Source organism: Hetaerina americana, unplaced genomic scaffold, assembly GCF_022747635.1.
Source record: "Hetaerina americana unplaced genomic scaffold, ioHetAmer1.1.p SCAF_12, whole genome shotgun sequence".
NCBI lineage: Eukaryota > Metazoa > Arthropoda > Insecta > Odonata > Calopterygidae > Hetaerina > Hetaerina americana.
This window is the reverse complement of record NW_027286292.1, coordinates 391,165-408,416: the sequence shown is the minus strand read 5'-3', so window position 1 is coordinate 408,416 and position 17,252 is coordinate 391,165. Positions and strand designations below refer to the sequence as shown.

Genomic DNA, 17,252 nt, shown 5'->3' with positions numbered 1-17,252 from the left:
ATCTAACCAAGTTTGTGAATATACCTATCAAAAATACATGTTCACACACTATGCATCACATGAAATAAATCTGCCCAAAATATACAACCACTCACTCTGAAACTCATGTGAATAATGAAAAATGGGTCCACGAGTTAAGTAAACCAAAGTCCATTTCTTAGTACCATGAAATAAATGCCTCTTTATCAAAAACTGCCTATTACACTATTTCACGACATGGAGAATTGATATTCTTAGAGAAAAGAACAAGTTCATGAAGTCCTAATTTCTATTAAGTCCTAAATTTCAACCCTAAGCCCAGGAAAATACTGCCAAACACACTTTGATGTAAATATTTTCCTACCATACTGATGCAAAATTGAAATCATGGCATTTAATGGTGAAACAGATAGGCTAGACAGATTAACTATGAAAATAAATTGTTTGCTGAATTTGTCGATGGCATTCAAAGGTACAAATAACTCTTGTTCGTGAGAGAAACTCCTCGACAGTAATGCTACAGCACAAAACACTGACATTTCCAAGTAACAGAAAGATAACACAACAAGCACACATTATTTATATATATATATATATACATATATATATATATATATATATATATACATATATATATATATATATATATATATATATACATATATATATACATATATATATATATATATATATATATATATATATACATATATATATACATATATATATATATATATATATATATATATATATATATATATATATATATATATATATATAAACATCAGTGGCTATGGCCTATAGGTTGAGTTACACCAACTTCTCATACCCTTTTTTTTACCAAACATCATAATGCAATTGGCTGCCATTAATTTTTAAATTTGACAATACCCAGCTGAATGTTATCAATTAAAGCATAGAACAGAAAATATTACATGCATTACTTGAATATTTACACATACTGTAGAAATTATTCCTGGAAAATTTGAGGTACTGAATTGAATGCTGAGTTATCATGATTTGACATATGCAGCTAAACCTAAACTTTGGATTATTAGCAGGGGCTCATTGTTACTTCAACTATCAGCAAATAGGATATTTCTCTGCTAGTTTCAAAGTATTTGAAGCATAAAGCATCGGAGCAATCTGGGTCAAAAAGAAATTTTGTGACTTTAGGAATCAAAGTTAGTCAGAACACTTGACCTTGTGCTCCCTTACAAATTAGCCTAAAGAAAAAATTGGTGGGTACAAATGTTCAAACCTAATCCAGGAGATCAAAGGATAGTTTGGAAATGCAAAGAGAAATTTCAAAGGGTAGATTGTTAACACATTATTGCCCATAACATCTATGAAGATGCACCGATAAACATGAATGGATCTTCACAAACAAGGGAAGATATTGAACGCCATAGCAGCCAACTGCAAAATAGGGTAAATATATTCAATTATGATTTCTTTTAGACTACATAATAGGGATGAACCCTTTCAACAGTTTGCGATGGGTACCCTTGTTCCAACAGCCATCAAAGCTAGGGGCAGTGGGGATGCTGATTGTGGGAGGAAAAGGGTCTGCCCTTAATTTACACACTTTTCTAAAAAAAATCTGCTCTCAAGCATAGTAAAGGCCTCATCACCAAGTCAACGATCAAGTGACATGTATTCAGCTGGTTAATAGAAAATATATGGGAAATGTCTACTTGCAATCCACTTTAATGTGCCTCTTTTACTTTCTATTCTCAGACCAAAACAATTGGGAAGTCAAGAGTTATCATGTAATGGGTACGGGTTGGATATTTGCCACATGCATTATAAATGGATACCAAAGAGCTCTAAAGTACACACCAATGTAATCAGGAAAATTAGGATTTCTCCAATAGCCAGATGATTGGCAATCATGAATTTTGTTTTAAAACAAATTTTGAAGATGCATAATATTGTGAAATGTCCTCATAAAACTTAAATAAATCATTAAAGAAGTGATCACATTCATATATGGTAGAGGGAAGATGAATTTCATGCAGACCCCTAAATTACAATTCTTAACCTTAGGTATTGCTATGTATGGCTGCTATACTGCATGAAATTGTGAGAATTCAATATTAAATTACTGTGACCCTGGTCCCTATTTCCTCAAGATCATTTGATCAAAAAAGTGACTAAGGGTACAATAATAACGTATTGAATGCTCACAATGCCACTTAGCAGGGCAGCCCATGAAGCATATTTAACCATAGTCAAATTTCTGAGATTTTGCACTTTCCATAATATATTCAGCATTAATTCAAGTTTATACGGAAATGAAAACCATCAAACAACGAAATCAGAAATTCTGCACGTGTGCAATCTCAATGTTTACTCATGCCTTCAGAAGTGACCACCACCAGATGAAGGTATTGTGGGATTGCATGCACTGCAGGATGACCAATCAATTTATGAATCACCCGCTAATCTGCTATTACTGGCAATTACCCCACCCCCAAGGCAATCTGGGAAATTAGGCAAGAGCAAATTGATATTAGCTTAATAGACAAGATAATTTTACATACTAATTCACAATAATTTTTCAAAAAACTTGTAAAACCAAAGATTTTCTCCCAACATTTACAAAACAGTGGCAAAACTTCTCAATTTCATATAGAAAGCCTTGCTGTCAACTTTTATTAAGGCTAAAATTTTCTCTTGAGGCAAGCATGTGCATTTTTAAAAATTATTGCTTGGGATTACTAATGAATTCATTGCACCATAAGCTTGTCAATATTGTTAAGCTACTTTGTCTTCCTGACATTATTTACAGTACAACATGGACAACAATTTTTACTCCATAAAACAAATATCATTAATCAACTTTTTGGATTTCTTAAATTAACATTTGAAAGATCCTTTTATTTTAACAGGTGTTCATTTTATAGATTACTATACACACATTCCCTCAAAAATAATTAACAGAGAGCAACAGCCGACACCACCTCTCATTCAGGGCCACACCTTTTATGTCTTGGCATGCACAAGTTACAACTTAAGCCATACAGATTTGAAAAAAAGATACTCAAAGCTAAGGAATGTTTAAATAAGACTGAAAATTCCAGAGATATAACTGCGCAGAAATTTTGTTGCATTCTTCTATGCCATGATTAACAACGGATGATTCAACACTTGTTCATTGTGGTAGTGTAGAAATAACCATCAAATTTGACTCATTAATAATTAATATGGAATCTGAGATATTGGAAAAAAATACATGCATACTTTTCCAATATTACAGGCATTCCTTGCTACACAAAAGGGTTATGGCTCATTGGAACATGTTGTTAAGTGAGCTGTCAGTAAATGAATGATGATAATGACCTTTATTCATTCCTATGATGAAATGAATAAGATATTCCTTGAAAATTGCTGCACACTGATATGAACTTTGATATAATTAATGATCTCACAGAATATCAAAAACAGTTTTGAGAGCTTTAATGGAATACTCCAGAATTTATTTTATGCATTTTTTTCAGGTGTCAACCCAAGAAAACTTTTTCCCTCCTTTCTGAACAAATTGAAATGTTGCTACATGTTTGTGAGATGATATAGTTGTTTGTCGAGGACACATTCATCGTGACATAAGTTGCAGAAGCAAGAAGTGGTTGCGAGTAGAAAACAAACTTGAGTGCCGTAGAGTTATAAATGTCTTCTTGTTTACCCATTTTTGATCTTTGACTTGTTCTAGTCTACCAAAATAATAGCCAGATATGCTATGCCGAGGCATAGCAGGAACTGCTATGTCCAGTCTTCTGTAACAAGCAAGCAGGATTGGACTGAGGAAAGAATTTTAGTAATATATCTCCAGTATGCATCAAAGGTACATGCCTCCAGTGCTCCATGGGAATCAAAACATTTTACCCAATGAGGAGTCATACAATTTTGCATACATGAAACTAACAATATAATGATTGAGTGACGAATCTGCATTAAATGCTGAAACCACCTTCTATTAAAAGTCACAACTTGTGTGTAGTCTAAGGCATATATTGGGTTGGTCAAATGTGCTTTTGAATGTAATTTTACCAGTTTGATATCTCATTTAACTTCAAATACCCTGGAAACCACAAAAGAGCATTGATGATGATTCATTCAAATTATTTTACACAGTAACACAATTGGCTAAGAGTAAAGTACATATTCCAGAAAAAGATAGCTTTTGCCTACAATGAAATTATTATAGAGCCAATTAAGTTATTTCTTCACAACCACTCAATCTACAGTCATATTCTGATAGGTAGATTTTGAACAAATTTAAGGTTGAAAAACTTAATGCTTGATGTCATATGTCTGGTGAGTAATCCCCTGCCATACACCCTATTGGTGGCTTGCAGGGTGCCACATTGGAATAGAAAAAAATCCAAAAAAAGCATCCGTATTTAAGAGTTCCAACACAATTATTTCAAGACAGCTTAGGAACCTCTCACATGCTATCTTATAATTAGAAGAATGGAAACTTTTCATTAAAAAATTAATTTCAACAAACTGATCAATAAAACATGGTACTCGCAAATAAAAGCCTACAAATGAGGCACAGAAGTACATTTTAAACAAAATTATAATGTTAAAATAAACAATGCTATACCAGACTAACTCTTGCATGCTATTTTAGAAGGATTACTTCGGTTAGAAACTTTACAATAGCAAAGCAATGTAATACAATTAAATAAAAACAAGAAATGGAATGATTAAATATAAATACATACTTATCAATCAAGTAACAAAGAGCTTATTAAATAGAAATAGTATCACAAGTGAAGAAATGCTTAAACTTACATCAACTGTAGAAGTTCACTTCATGACTTTAAAAACAATTTCAACATTAATGATATTCTTAAGAAACTGATATCAGAAGAGTTTGAATTTGTGAAATCTTGTGAGCCAACTAAAAATTTTTTTTGATAAAAAGAAGGAAAACAACATTTTCACATAAGATGCACCGAAATCTCATTATTCTACCTGAAAAACCATTTCACCCCATCATCCCAAATAAGGGGCACTGCCAGCCCTACATATCAAACAGTTGTCCTAATTCTTAATGATTTTCATGGGCCACTGTTTGCCCAGTTGGACACCTGATTGACTCCGTAAAAAGCACACCATATTTTGACCGTTTCACATTAATTGTTCATATTTATTTGATTGATTGAACCTTGATTGGTACTCAACACTGCCAAAAAATCTCTTTAGCAGTGTACATGAAACACGTGTATATGAACTGTATATTTCACGCAAACATGTTTTTCACCAATGTGTATGTATATATTTGAAAAATAGATAGACATTCAAAGTTAACTTTTAGCCGAGAACTGCTACGGGGAAATAGAAGGAACACTTCATATGCACAGGGATTTCACATCAAATGAGACAAGGGTAGTGAAATTAACTATCAATCTGAACTGAGAAGGATGAGGAATAAACAATTCAGAAATGTTTATGACCAAGTACAGGGTGTAAGAATAAGAAGTTGATAAACATCCAATAAAAACAATTAAGGTACTTACAAACAATCATAAAATACCAGAAAGATAATAAAATCAACATTATATAATAAAGCTAATAATATAATAAATAATACCATAAGTTAAATTCACTGGCAAATAAGCAAAGTTTGCTTTCTGAGGAGACCATTTCCATTATGGCTACTCATAAGGAAAGGCCACATTAGAGCCAACTATTTGGTTCAGCTTGGATGATTCCCGGAGTTTTGCGGCGCCTGGTTTCGCGCCGGGATGGGTGGAGGAGCCCCGCCCCTGGCCGGAACGGGGGGCGGTGGGGGCAGGGAAGGAGAGGCTTCGCCACCCCCCACTGTTGGGGGCTTTGGCTGTTTCATCGGCAGGGGAGGAGGGGGGCCCATGGGGCCATCCCCCCCCTTGTGCCCCTCCTCGGCGGCCGGGGGGGGCGGTGGGGGTGGGCCCTGGGGTGCTGGCCGGGAAATCGCATCCTCATCCTCACCGGCTGGTGCACTCGCCTTGGCCTCCTCTGGTTGCGAGGGCTGTGCCGGTGCCTGGTGGCAGGGGGGCGGCCGTGGAGGCTGAGGCATCGGTGGTCTGGATGGGAAACTAATCACGCCAGCCTGGGCAAAGAGCAGGGTGAAAGAGTGAAAGCCCTGACTCTAACGGCATTCAGGCATTTGGGTGGAGCACTTCAAACAAATTGGACGAACATTTCCCCAAAGGAGAATTTTCCTGGGAACAACCATTACAACCAGAAGCAAACCAAATGAACCCTATTCTAGAGACAGTGACTCATAGGTAATCCATTGAAATGAAATGCTCATAAACATCAGAAAATCAATCTTGGGGAAATCCAGAAAACCCAAGATCAAAAACTTTTAAGCGCAAAATTTACACATTTCAAATTAATACTACCATACTGTAACATATTTCATTCAGATATTTCAAAATATGCACATAAAAATGCAAAGTAAAAAAAAGCTAATTTCACTAAAAGCTACAAACCCAAAAAACCCTTATTGCAGATGCAAATAATACACAACACAGATGATCTGGTCATGGATAATTAGACATGACTGCAATGCTCATTCACATAGGAATGACCATGTAAGGTAAGTTCATGTACCCTCCATTAGGTTCACCCACTCTCGCCCCCCCCCCCCCCCCCCGAAATCTCTTTCTCTCTCTCTCTCCCATGTGCCCAGGATTTGCACCCTCTGATCCCCTCATGCTACCTGCTCTCAAGGCACTACTGCTCTCTTGGCTTCATTCACTCTATCTTTGCATTCATTTACGAGATTCTTTGGCACTGATAAGTGACTCCGCTTAAATTTTTTGGCCTTTTCATTCCTCCAAGCATTATTTTGGTTTTGCTTTGGTTTTCGTCAATTGATTCAACAAACCACTCTCCTTGACTTTGACATAATTTTGTAAAATATTTTTACAAGTGCACTGAAAATGTGGGACAAAATCCAAATTTGTGGCCTGCCAAACACAAGGCTCATGGAGTTGTGGACAAATTTTTGGAAATGGGTAAAATTTGATTAAGAGGATAGAATTTGTTCAAAATTTTAATATGAGAAATTCAGCCACTGCAGGACTTCCCTTGCTTAATGTCTCGTGACAAAATCACTTACCCTTAACTTATTGGATATATTTGCAAAGAATTATTTTGAAATTCTTGTAATATCATTTAACATTAAGGTCTTAAATAAGAGTTTGTTGCTTTTCTAAAAGTTTGTACCTCGTAAATTAAGATTATAAGTTGGTCTCATTTTTAATCAAAATAGCCAATAAATGCTAGCAGAGAAATAGTATTTAAACTGGTAACGAAATCATGAAACCAACTGTCAATTGCAAATTGTTTGTCCAGTGAAAACAAACAAACACAGTCCTCCAAAGGATCCCAATTCACACAATAATTTTCTTGTTTCACCAATTACAACATAGCACATAAGCAACATGTAATAAATAGACTGACCTCAGCTACAAAATCTAAAATTATTAACATTTTTCCATTAATGTGCAATTTAAGTTCATGCCTATGATGCCAGCTTATTAAATCTGTCACAGGGAAACTGTATCTGATATATAGGCACACATGAGATGAGAAAATACCTACAGCTTTATAGGTACTAATCATCGCTAATTGGTCTGCTTATGCCAATTGGTAACAGTGGACCATTACTGATACTGAATCATTATATACTGGGAAACAGCCAACAAAAATGAAAATCTGTGTGATAAGAGATAAAGGGAGGACGTGGAGGGATTGGAAGGAAAGAGGTTCAGCGGATTTCCCAGATAAGCACCTGACCACATCTTTGGGACCCCTTATAAACATCAATGTCACACCCTCCATCCTTTCCTTAACTCCCTCCACCTACCGCATTCTCATTCACAGGGCAAATGCCAAATCCACCACATCAACAAGGGAAAGAGATTTGTAAACAAAACCTGCATCACAGATATAAACTTTCAAGGGTAATTATATTCTTTTTAATCGACAAAAACTTTTGACTCCCTGCATTCCTTGCCTACCTTGGGCAAGGGCTTCTTGGCCATGGCTGGAGATCCCTGAGGTGACTTGGGGGGAGGGGGGCGTGAGGGAGGGGCTGGACGTGGCGGCTTCCCCTTCCCCCCAACTGCCTCCTCCACCTTCACATCACCTTCCGTCGGCGATGACTTGCCCGACGAACTCCCAGACTGCAGCATGCCAGCATACACCTCCTCCAGCTGGACAATGGCTGCGGCAAGAGAGGAAATCATTAGCACAAGGCAAGGTCAAAGGCCAGGGGGCACTCTGCAAACCCTCTTCCTGCCTCAGGTCACGGCATTTCTCTAGCAGAGTCATGCATGCCTTGCGTTTGCGTGTGGCTCCTGTCACTATGGCTAACTATAATTAATATTCACTCATCAATTCTCTGGACCTTTATTTAGAGTAACAGAAAGTGTAGGTCTCATCCACCAACAATCTAAAGCCATGAATTAGTGGATTCCAAATGGCCACAATGAAAGTTCTAAATATACCATGTATCCCTGAGTGGAGAAATTTCTTGCTCACTGTGAATACTGAAAGCCAACATTAGACTTGCTTACAGAAGTCACCTCCTGGGTCATGAGAATCCACATGTAGTAACTATAAGTCATTAAGAATTGAATCCATAATTGACACCACTAAAATTGAATAAAATAGAAAAATAATGGATCACATTAATTAATACCTTAATTAAAAGTTACTTGTGATAATATTTTACTTCTTTAACTCCAACTGGAGCCATAGACTTTGGTCAATGCTCGAATCAACTTGTACTAAAAAGTATAGTGTTACCAATTACAGTGTCCCTTACCACATTGTGGATTTCACCAGGCAATGAGAAATTTAAAGACATTTAAGTTATTAATAGGATTCCAACTCTTTAAAACAGCCATTTAATAAATTTTATATTAAAGAATGAGTTGACATAAAACAAAACACTAGGTGAGATTTATATTTTAAACTCCTATTTAGATGATTTGATGGTTAAACCAAGAACCCTGTAAGTCACATGATAAATACGACATAAAATATTTTACACTACCTACAATGAAATTTACCGAATGAGCATATGACCTGCACTACATGATGACAAAATTACATCCAAAGCTGGGATTCAAACCACAGAGTTTCCAGCTGGGAGGCAAGACAGCTCAAGTTGGGGGAGAAAGGACATGGCGAAGCCTAGTCAGTGATCATTCACTTTTGTGACACGCCCACCTACCATGTGGCTCATCTGAGATAATCTGGTCCTCACTGTCTATAGACAGCTCTCCACTTTCACACAGAGGAATGGTGTTATTGGTGCAGAGCTGAATCTCTTTCTCGGTTTGGTACTTCCAATCAGGAGTTTTCAAAGACAGTTTAAGATTCATATCACCAACCTGAATGAGAGAAAAGCATTTAAGCATTCTAAGAACTTTTCATGGCACATCAACCATCCACCAAATACTTATCATCCTCGTTTATCAAATTTAATGAGGTATACATTCATTTAGCCATTTTGATGGGTTTTACAATTGCATCCCTATCTCAGGTTTTATAAAGTGGATGTCTCTGATGCATGATTATTAATTCATCTGGCATACTCAATTCCACCAGCTCTCAAGAGGAAACTTGATCAGCAGCAAAAAGTAATTGTTAGGAATAATGTTGAGCATAGAAGTGTTGAAAGGTCTCTGCAACATTACATTGACTGAAAGCACAGGATATCTGATCAATGCAACACTTCTACCAAAGGAAAGAGCTGACTCCATGGTCATTGAAGAGAAGGGACTGGCAGATAATTGACAATGACAGATAATCAGATCTAAAAGCTCTGGTAGAATATATCTATAATTATACGGGCACATTATATTTATTTGCATCTCAAATGTACTCTTATGTGAAGTTTGTATTTTATTTTTCCTCATAATTTTCTTGACTAAATAGTTCACTCTATATGTTTACCCAAAAAGTTTCAATAATCAAAATTACTTATACTCGATTACCCCACACAGTTTCCACACCATATCATTAAGTATAAAATCAACAGTGAAGGTTTACATACATGCAGAAAATAATCAATTGCAAAATTCATATTGAATTTTGAATTGATTGATTTTTTTTTTTTTTTAACTTTTAATTTAAGTTGAGCAGTATTTGCTTTAAACTAGTCATATCATAAATTATCGTACTCTTTGCACATAAACGAAAGAGATTAGAAAAAACTATTTCCACACAATTGGGCTTCCATCCCAGACCAAGTCCAGTAATAGTTTCTGAGCAAAAGTCCTCTGAAGTTAACCACCACTGCTCTCCCGATAGCAGATTATATCAAGAAAGAATGTGTATGCTCGGGAGAATAGGGTCCTCTGGCTCTAATGGATGGTGGCATATGATCTCACTGAAGATGGCCTTTTAGAGATCTGCCATTCCAGCCATTCAACATCCCTACCACAACCAAAGTCGTTTGTTCTGTGGATGGATGGCAAAAACATGAACACTTGGCATCACCGCAGTGACCAATTTCACATTATGCATGTTTCATGTGATGCCGGTGAGTCGAAGAGCAAGATAACTAACGATTTCTATTAAGCATAGGAAGTAGCAAAAATATGTTAACAACATGAAAGTGACATCTAGCCAATTGACATGGATACTGACGACTTAATAGAATGAAATTAGATGCCACTCAAAGTAAACAATATAAGTGAATTGAATTGGCGAAGAAAGCAAATTGCTCACAAACTAGGGTGATTAAAATAACTTAAAATATTATCTTTTATCAATACAATGACATTTTAATTTTAAATTAAAATTTAAAAAAAACCCAATTTTGGTCTCATTAATTTCTTTCCAAAGAAGGGTAACGTACTAAGCTAACAGGTCATACAAAAATAGATTCCTATCCCCCCCTACAAAATAAATACATACATGCAACAATTTTCCCTCTTTTATTCCCCATAAAGGGTTTCCCGCACATGAATTGAAAAGTACTGATCATACCGTAACATGCTCCTTGTGGGCTGCACCAAGGGCACTCTGGCCATCTCGGAATGTAATCCACATTGTGTCATCCACAAAGCGAACCAGAATGACTTCTCCAAATTGGGCCAGCTCTTGCAGCAATGCCATAATGAGATTGTCATCAAATGCATTGCTGGCATCACCCCCGTCATACTCTTCACTAGATGGCTGAAATTAAGAGCATGAGAGAAGTGATTCAAATATCTGAAGAAGGTTATCTCAACTCTGGAATGCATTCACACAATGCAAAAGCATTTTGAACTAACACTTGCACACAATCTGTTCTAATGTTTATATTCCTTTGAAATTTCTGGTCCCTCAAAGTTAAAATCAAATGCATTTTACAAAAAAAATGATAGGGTTTTAATTAAATCCAATCTAGAAAATGAGAATAAAAATTATTTCTTTTACATGGACAACAACTGTTGCATCTGGTGGTCCAAGGTCTTGAATCACTTCCATAAAAATGTCATTGCGTGTTTTGTCATCTATCTTGGCAACTTCAACATCTATTACTGCTATCACTGGACGGTGGTCACTCTGCTTCAGTTCAGCCCTTCCATAATGAACTAGGGTCCCAGGGTTCCAGTCGTGGCCGTAATCTAAAAGGACATTGAATCAGAATGATACTACCAAATCAAAGTATAACTTGAATGTGAACATACTCTAGATAAAAATTGAAGTACAATATGTATGAGATGAAACAGTAACATAATGAATAAAAATATTTTAATTTGAATTTAAATAAGAAATTTTATTAAATAGTAAACACAACCTTGAACCCCAACCGATGCTATTTTTTACTTACAGATGAAAGATATATATGAATAAAACAATTGGTTGACCACAGTAAAAACATTCTCTCAAGAAATTCTTCAAATGACCAAAAGTAGCCCAAATGGAGGAGTGTGACAAGGAAAAATGTGTATGCATGACAAATTTAGACGTTTCAGAGAATTGGATCTAAATTTTGGAAAACTTGATACCATTATTAACAGTTCAAAGAACACCATCCTGATTTAAACCTGACACACATACCATTTGTGTAAGACAATTGCAGAGGTTCTTAAGTTTTTACTTCCTTTAAGGTATAGAGCACAGACTCTATCAGATGATTCCCTCACTCATGACCTCTCCTAGGTGAAACATACAAGGGGATTACGAGGAGAAGCTAACAAAAAATTAGGAATTACTGGAAGAGCATTGGAGAAATGTAGCAAGAAGGTTAAAGAGCAATGCTATCTTTCACTTGTTAGGCCAGATTTATAATATGTTGCTAGAATGTGGAATCCTTATGATGTTAGACTGATTGCTCAATTGGAATGTGTGCAGATTAGAGAAGCTAGATCTGTACAATGCTAAAATGATAAAATGAGTAGCGTAACAAAATTATTTGAGGAGTTAGGTTGGGAATCACTCATATAGCAAGGGTTAAATTACAGATTAAATCTCTTGCATAAATTGGAAGGATGCCTCTTTAGCAGTGATGTTGAAAATGCATTATTACCCCTATCGTACTAGGGTAAGTGAGATCATGCCAATAAAATGAGAAAGATGAAGAGTTGAGCAGATATATTTAAGATCTAATTTTTCCCAAAAATAATAAGGGATCAGAAAAAAATCATCCCACCTCGCTAGGAGGGAAAAGTATTTCTTTGTCAATAGTACTCAGGTGTGTAATATCATCCCCAGCCACAATCCCTAGCAGTGGCAGGGAGAGTACCATTTATAGTAAGGTAAGGCGCTTATGTATACACCAAAACAATGAAGTAAATTCATAATAAAAATATGACTAATTATTCCTTTGTAGAGACATTAAGAAAGGAATTTTGTCATAAGTTAGAACTAAGATTTTACCATTAGTTTAAAAAAAAAACTGAGGAATCAACAAAATGATCTAGACACTTCATAAAACAAAGACTAATGTGTACGATATATTCTACTAACCTGCATCTGACGTTTGCTTCCTCCTCTTCCAGAGTACCCGATCCGTCCATGCAGGGGCACGGCATTTCTCACTCGTATCATAATCATCAGAAAACAGATCATATTTATAGGTTGGTGCAAAATTAATGGGACCTTCATTAAAATTTTTGAAAACATTTTCACTTTCTTGCTGTACCTGAAAGGGAATTCGAAGTATTAACCACCATGAAAAGAGAAGAGCACTGAAGTTCATGCTAGAGTATAAAATGTAATGCAATGATATAGAAACAACTTTTACCCGTAGCTGATCATGTTGAAGCAGAATATCCCATTCCTTCTTCTTGATCAATTCTTTCATTTCATCCTTCTCCATATCAATCCGATAGTTAAAATCTCCAGTCCAGAATACATAATCATGAGAATTCAGTGTACGCCCCTGCAAAAGAATTTCAATGAGGGAATGCAAATATTCACGAAGCTATGTCTATGTAATTGTGAAATATACGTTTTTTACCATGGGGAATGTGATTTTCCTCGTGATTTCTGCATAGTCTGCATTCCTCTCATTGACTTGGGACTGTCCTGCAGCAAAGTGAGCACAAACAAAACACATTGATGTGCCATGGAACACGCAACGAATGGCAGCAGCCCCCTTGTTCCCTGCAATACAACAACAAGGAATGTCAGGCAGGATCGTGCCATCAGCCTCACTTGCGCAGAAATATTGAATATGAAAATTGCAAGATTCTCCCAACAGAATTTTCTGTTTTTTTAATACTTATAATCTAATGTAAGCATGGAGAACACATAGAAAGGGTTGCTTGAAATGTGTGCGCTGAAAAAAAAACTACTTAATTTTTTGGGGTAAACCATTTACATGAGTTAGAGTTGACCAAAGTTTCAATATTGGTCGCCCAATAAAAATTATCATTTCATGGAATAAACCACTCAGTAAAGTGAAATGACTCAAGGATAAACTACTGCTTTTATCACTAAAATTTCAGTACCAAATAGTCTGGCTTTTGTGGTAATTTAATAATTACTTTCCTTGATGTTGTTAAAATATTCAGTATAATATAATAATGAACATTGATGCTGGACCCTGTGTCACCACTTGGCAATTATTTCTTAGGGTTTTGAAATGAAGACATCACAAATAAGGAAGCATAGCTACACTAGTTGCCTAGGATGCCCTCTTGCTCATGCATATCCGTTGGGAAAACTAAATGAATAGCAATGATTTACCAACATAATCCCTCATTAGTAAGGCAATTGGACTTCCGGACTAATGCAGCATCATAAATCCTCAACAGCTAAAATTACTTTATATAACTTCAACATTGCCTTTTCTCTAATGCATATGGTGACATACCTGTGGCTCCACCCAGACCAGTTTTTACTGAGTCAATAGCAACATCACGGAGGAATGCAGCATGTTCAGGTCGAATAAATAAATATAGACAAACACCAACAAGCTGCACATATGTCACCAGGACATAGTCACGGTCCCGTGAAAGAACTTTCTGCAACTCTTCAGCCCAAGCTTTTGCATTTTCAGAGCTGAAATAATAAACACCCACGCCATTAAAACAACGATTAGTTAAATTAACAACGATTTCTAATAGGTGACCACTACGACGTAATGAAACAGGTGGTGAAGTTTGTTATATTTCAGTGTTTCATGTTCCAAAAAATGATAACATACGTGTGGATTGGCATAAATTGAAGCTATTTTCTCTGCTTGAGCTAGGGCTGAAAATGGGACTACATATACATGACAGAGCAAATTTTCTCCCAAAAATTTCATACTTGGCCTGAAAGTTATGGTAAGGTCGGATAAAATAAACTTTTCCACTCACACCATAACTAGTGCATGCACCACTCGAGGAGTTCTTATTAAATAAGAAAATATATATTTTGTGACTTATCCAACACTGTACAAGGTCTGTCCAGAAAGTATTGAGCTATTTTGAATATCTTAATTATCCTCTGCATGACCAACAAAAAACTGAGAAGCCAATCACAGGAGACCTTACTGCACATGCAAAAGAAGTTAGACTGTTGTCCGACGACTTATTCAGCAATGTGACGCTATTGAGTAAGCTTATGTATTGTCTTACTGTCGCATTCACAATGACCAAGAAACTAGATCGGCAAATTTGCATAAAGTTTTGCTTCAAACTTGGGCATTCACCTGCAGAAACCATTTGTATGATTTACACAGCCTTCCAAGAAGACTCGTGACTGATGCTCAAATTAAAATGCAGTATCGTGCCCTTGAAAATGTCAATCGTGTGCCAGTTGCAATCATTGGAAATCGACGATAGACAGTCTGAGAGTTAAAAGATTTAGGGATTATAAAAAACAATTGAATTCTCAGATTTTTTAATAGTAGATATCAGCACCAAACTTGTGGCTGCAAATTTCATACCAGAGCTTTTGTCACAAGAACAGAAAGAATATCATACTGCAAGTGCAAGGGACTCACTCCAAGCCGCAAACAATGACCAGTTTTTCTAAGAAAGGTCATAACCAGAGATGAGTCATGGGTCTACTACGCCTATGACCCCGAAACAAAAGTACTGTCTTCCTAATGGAAGTGGCCTGGGTCTCCTCATCCAAAGAAGGGATGGTAAAGTCAGAGCAACATCAAGATCATGTTGAATGTCTTTTTCGACCCACGAAGGTGTGATCCATCATGTGTACGTTCATCCAGGTCAACAGTAACCAAGGAGTATTACATACAAGTTATTTGCAGGCTCAAGGATGCAGTGAGGGGAAAAAAGAAGCAGCTATGGGCAAGTGGCGACTGGTACCTACACCATGACAATGCACTTGCACATTCATCGCAGGATTCACTGGTGTAACATAGTATCACAGAGGTCACTCAGCCACCCTCCAGCCCTGCTATGGATCCCTGTGACTTCTGGCTTTTCCAAAGCTAAAAATCACCACTGAATGGGCACCGATATCAGCCTGTAGACATGATCAGGGCGAATGTGATGAGGCAGCTGATGACCATTCCAATAAGATGGACTTCACTGATTATTTTGAAAAGAGGACGAGGCACTGGGGTAAGTGTGCGAGGTCCCAAGGACAGTCTAAGGCCTCATTGTTCTAGGTTATTCTCCTCAAACTATGCATGGATGGTTCCTTTCTGGACCGACTTCGCATATGAATAATCAAAGCTCCCACTAAGTCTCCCACTTCTCCCTATGTTTGGTGAATGAGTATTCTCTATCTTTGAAATTGACTCTTGCCCTGTATGTGTTATTAAACTCTGCTGCGTGGCACCAAAATGCACTAATACATGCAGGTACCTTTGGCATAATAAATGTGTCACCGGGCAACAGAGAAACTGACTTCTTGATCAAAATCAGTAGTACTCAGTGAAGTGACAACTGTGTTCCTCGCAGGTGCTCTTCATGGACATTTTCCAGTCAAGAGTGACCATAGAATTGGATCTCAAGCAGTGACACAGATATAGATGGGGGGGCAAGGGGGCCAGATGCCCCTTCCAAGTCTAATTCCATGTATATTGCCAAGAACGATTGACTTCCAGCATTAACTGGGGGAGAGGGGATATCTTGACCTACTGAGAGGAATAAGTGTTCTCGTAAGTAACCATCAGAGAATTACTTCTTCCGGCATCAATTTATTTACATTCACAGATTCATACCACTGCTCAATCACATTAGCCTTGACTTTGCTACTAGTGACGATAGCTAGTGATGCATCACCAGCTATTGTCACTAGTAGCTAAGATATTAAAATGCAGGAGTGAAGTATGAAGCATATCAACATATAAGCTTACACTGATTATTTCAAATTCTCTCCAACCAGTGAGAAGAAATACCTGACTGATGTTCAAATATTGCACCTTAGGACAGTTTTGTGCAGCATTGAATTATTTATTTTTCAACAAAAATCTTATTGCAGCATCAAATACATACCTGGCAGCAACGATGTTACTGGCATTTAAATCCACTATCTCCTCAAATCCAATGGCAAAAATATCAATAGGTACATCTGGAGTTTCTGCATTACAAACATCCACCAAAGCTGTCAATAGAATAAAAATATTAGCAGCTCTAATTTAAAATTACTAACTCATGCCAAGAGAGAAACTCAATGCGTGGAGCTCGGCATTACTAGGTATCACCTAAATTTCCTCCAATTAAGTTAAATCACTTCCTTTCTCCAAGCTGCATGACCGTATTTTAAGTCAAAATACACGGAACCAGCTTTGATAAAGTTATACCATTCAAAATATTGGTCAGAGAGAATTTAATAGCTTCCAAGTATAATTTTTCTAACAA

The 17,252-nt window shown here is 36.7% G+C and overlaps 1 protein-coding gene across 1 annotated transcript in view; it reads right to left on the bottom strand.

The window, feature by feature from the left end:
- Nucleotides 1-3,407: 3,407 nt before the first annotated feature.
- Nucleotides 3,408-17,252, bottom strand: part of Synj (synaptojanin) — a 36,486-nt gene continuing 22,641 nt past the window's right edge. The window contains exons 12-21 of the mRNA XM_071582578.1: nt 16,887-16,995; nt 14,306-14,493; nt 13,448-13,593; nt 13,232-13,369; nt 12,955-13,129; nt 11,419-11,609; nt 10,987-11,175; nt 9,224-9,383; nt 8,004-8,209; nt 3,408-6,082 (exon numbers count right to left, since the gene is read on the bottom strand). Coding sequence (XP_071438679.1) covers nt 5,690-6,082; nt 8,004-8,209; nt 9,224-9,383; nt 10,987-11,175; nt 11,419-11,609; nt 12,955-13,129; nt 13,232-13,369; nt 13,448-13,593; nt 14,306-14,493; nt 16,887-16,995 — 1,895 coding nt within the window. The 3' untranslated portion in view covers nt 3,408-5,689. The remainder of the gene's footprint in view (nt 6,083-8,003; nt 8,210-9,223; nt 9,384-10,986; nt 11,176-11,418; nt 11,610-12,954; nt 13,130-13,231; nt 13,370-13,447; nt 13,594-14,305; nt 14,494-16,886; nt 16,996-17,252) is intronic.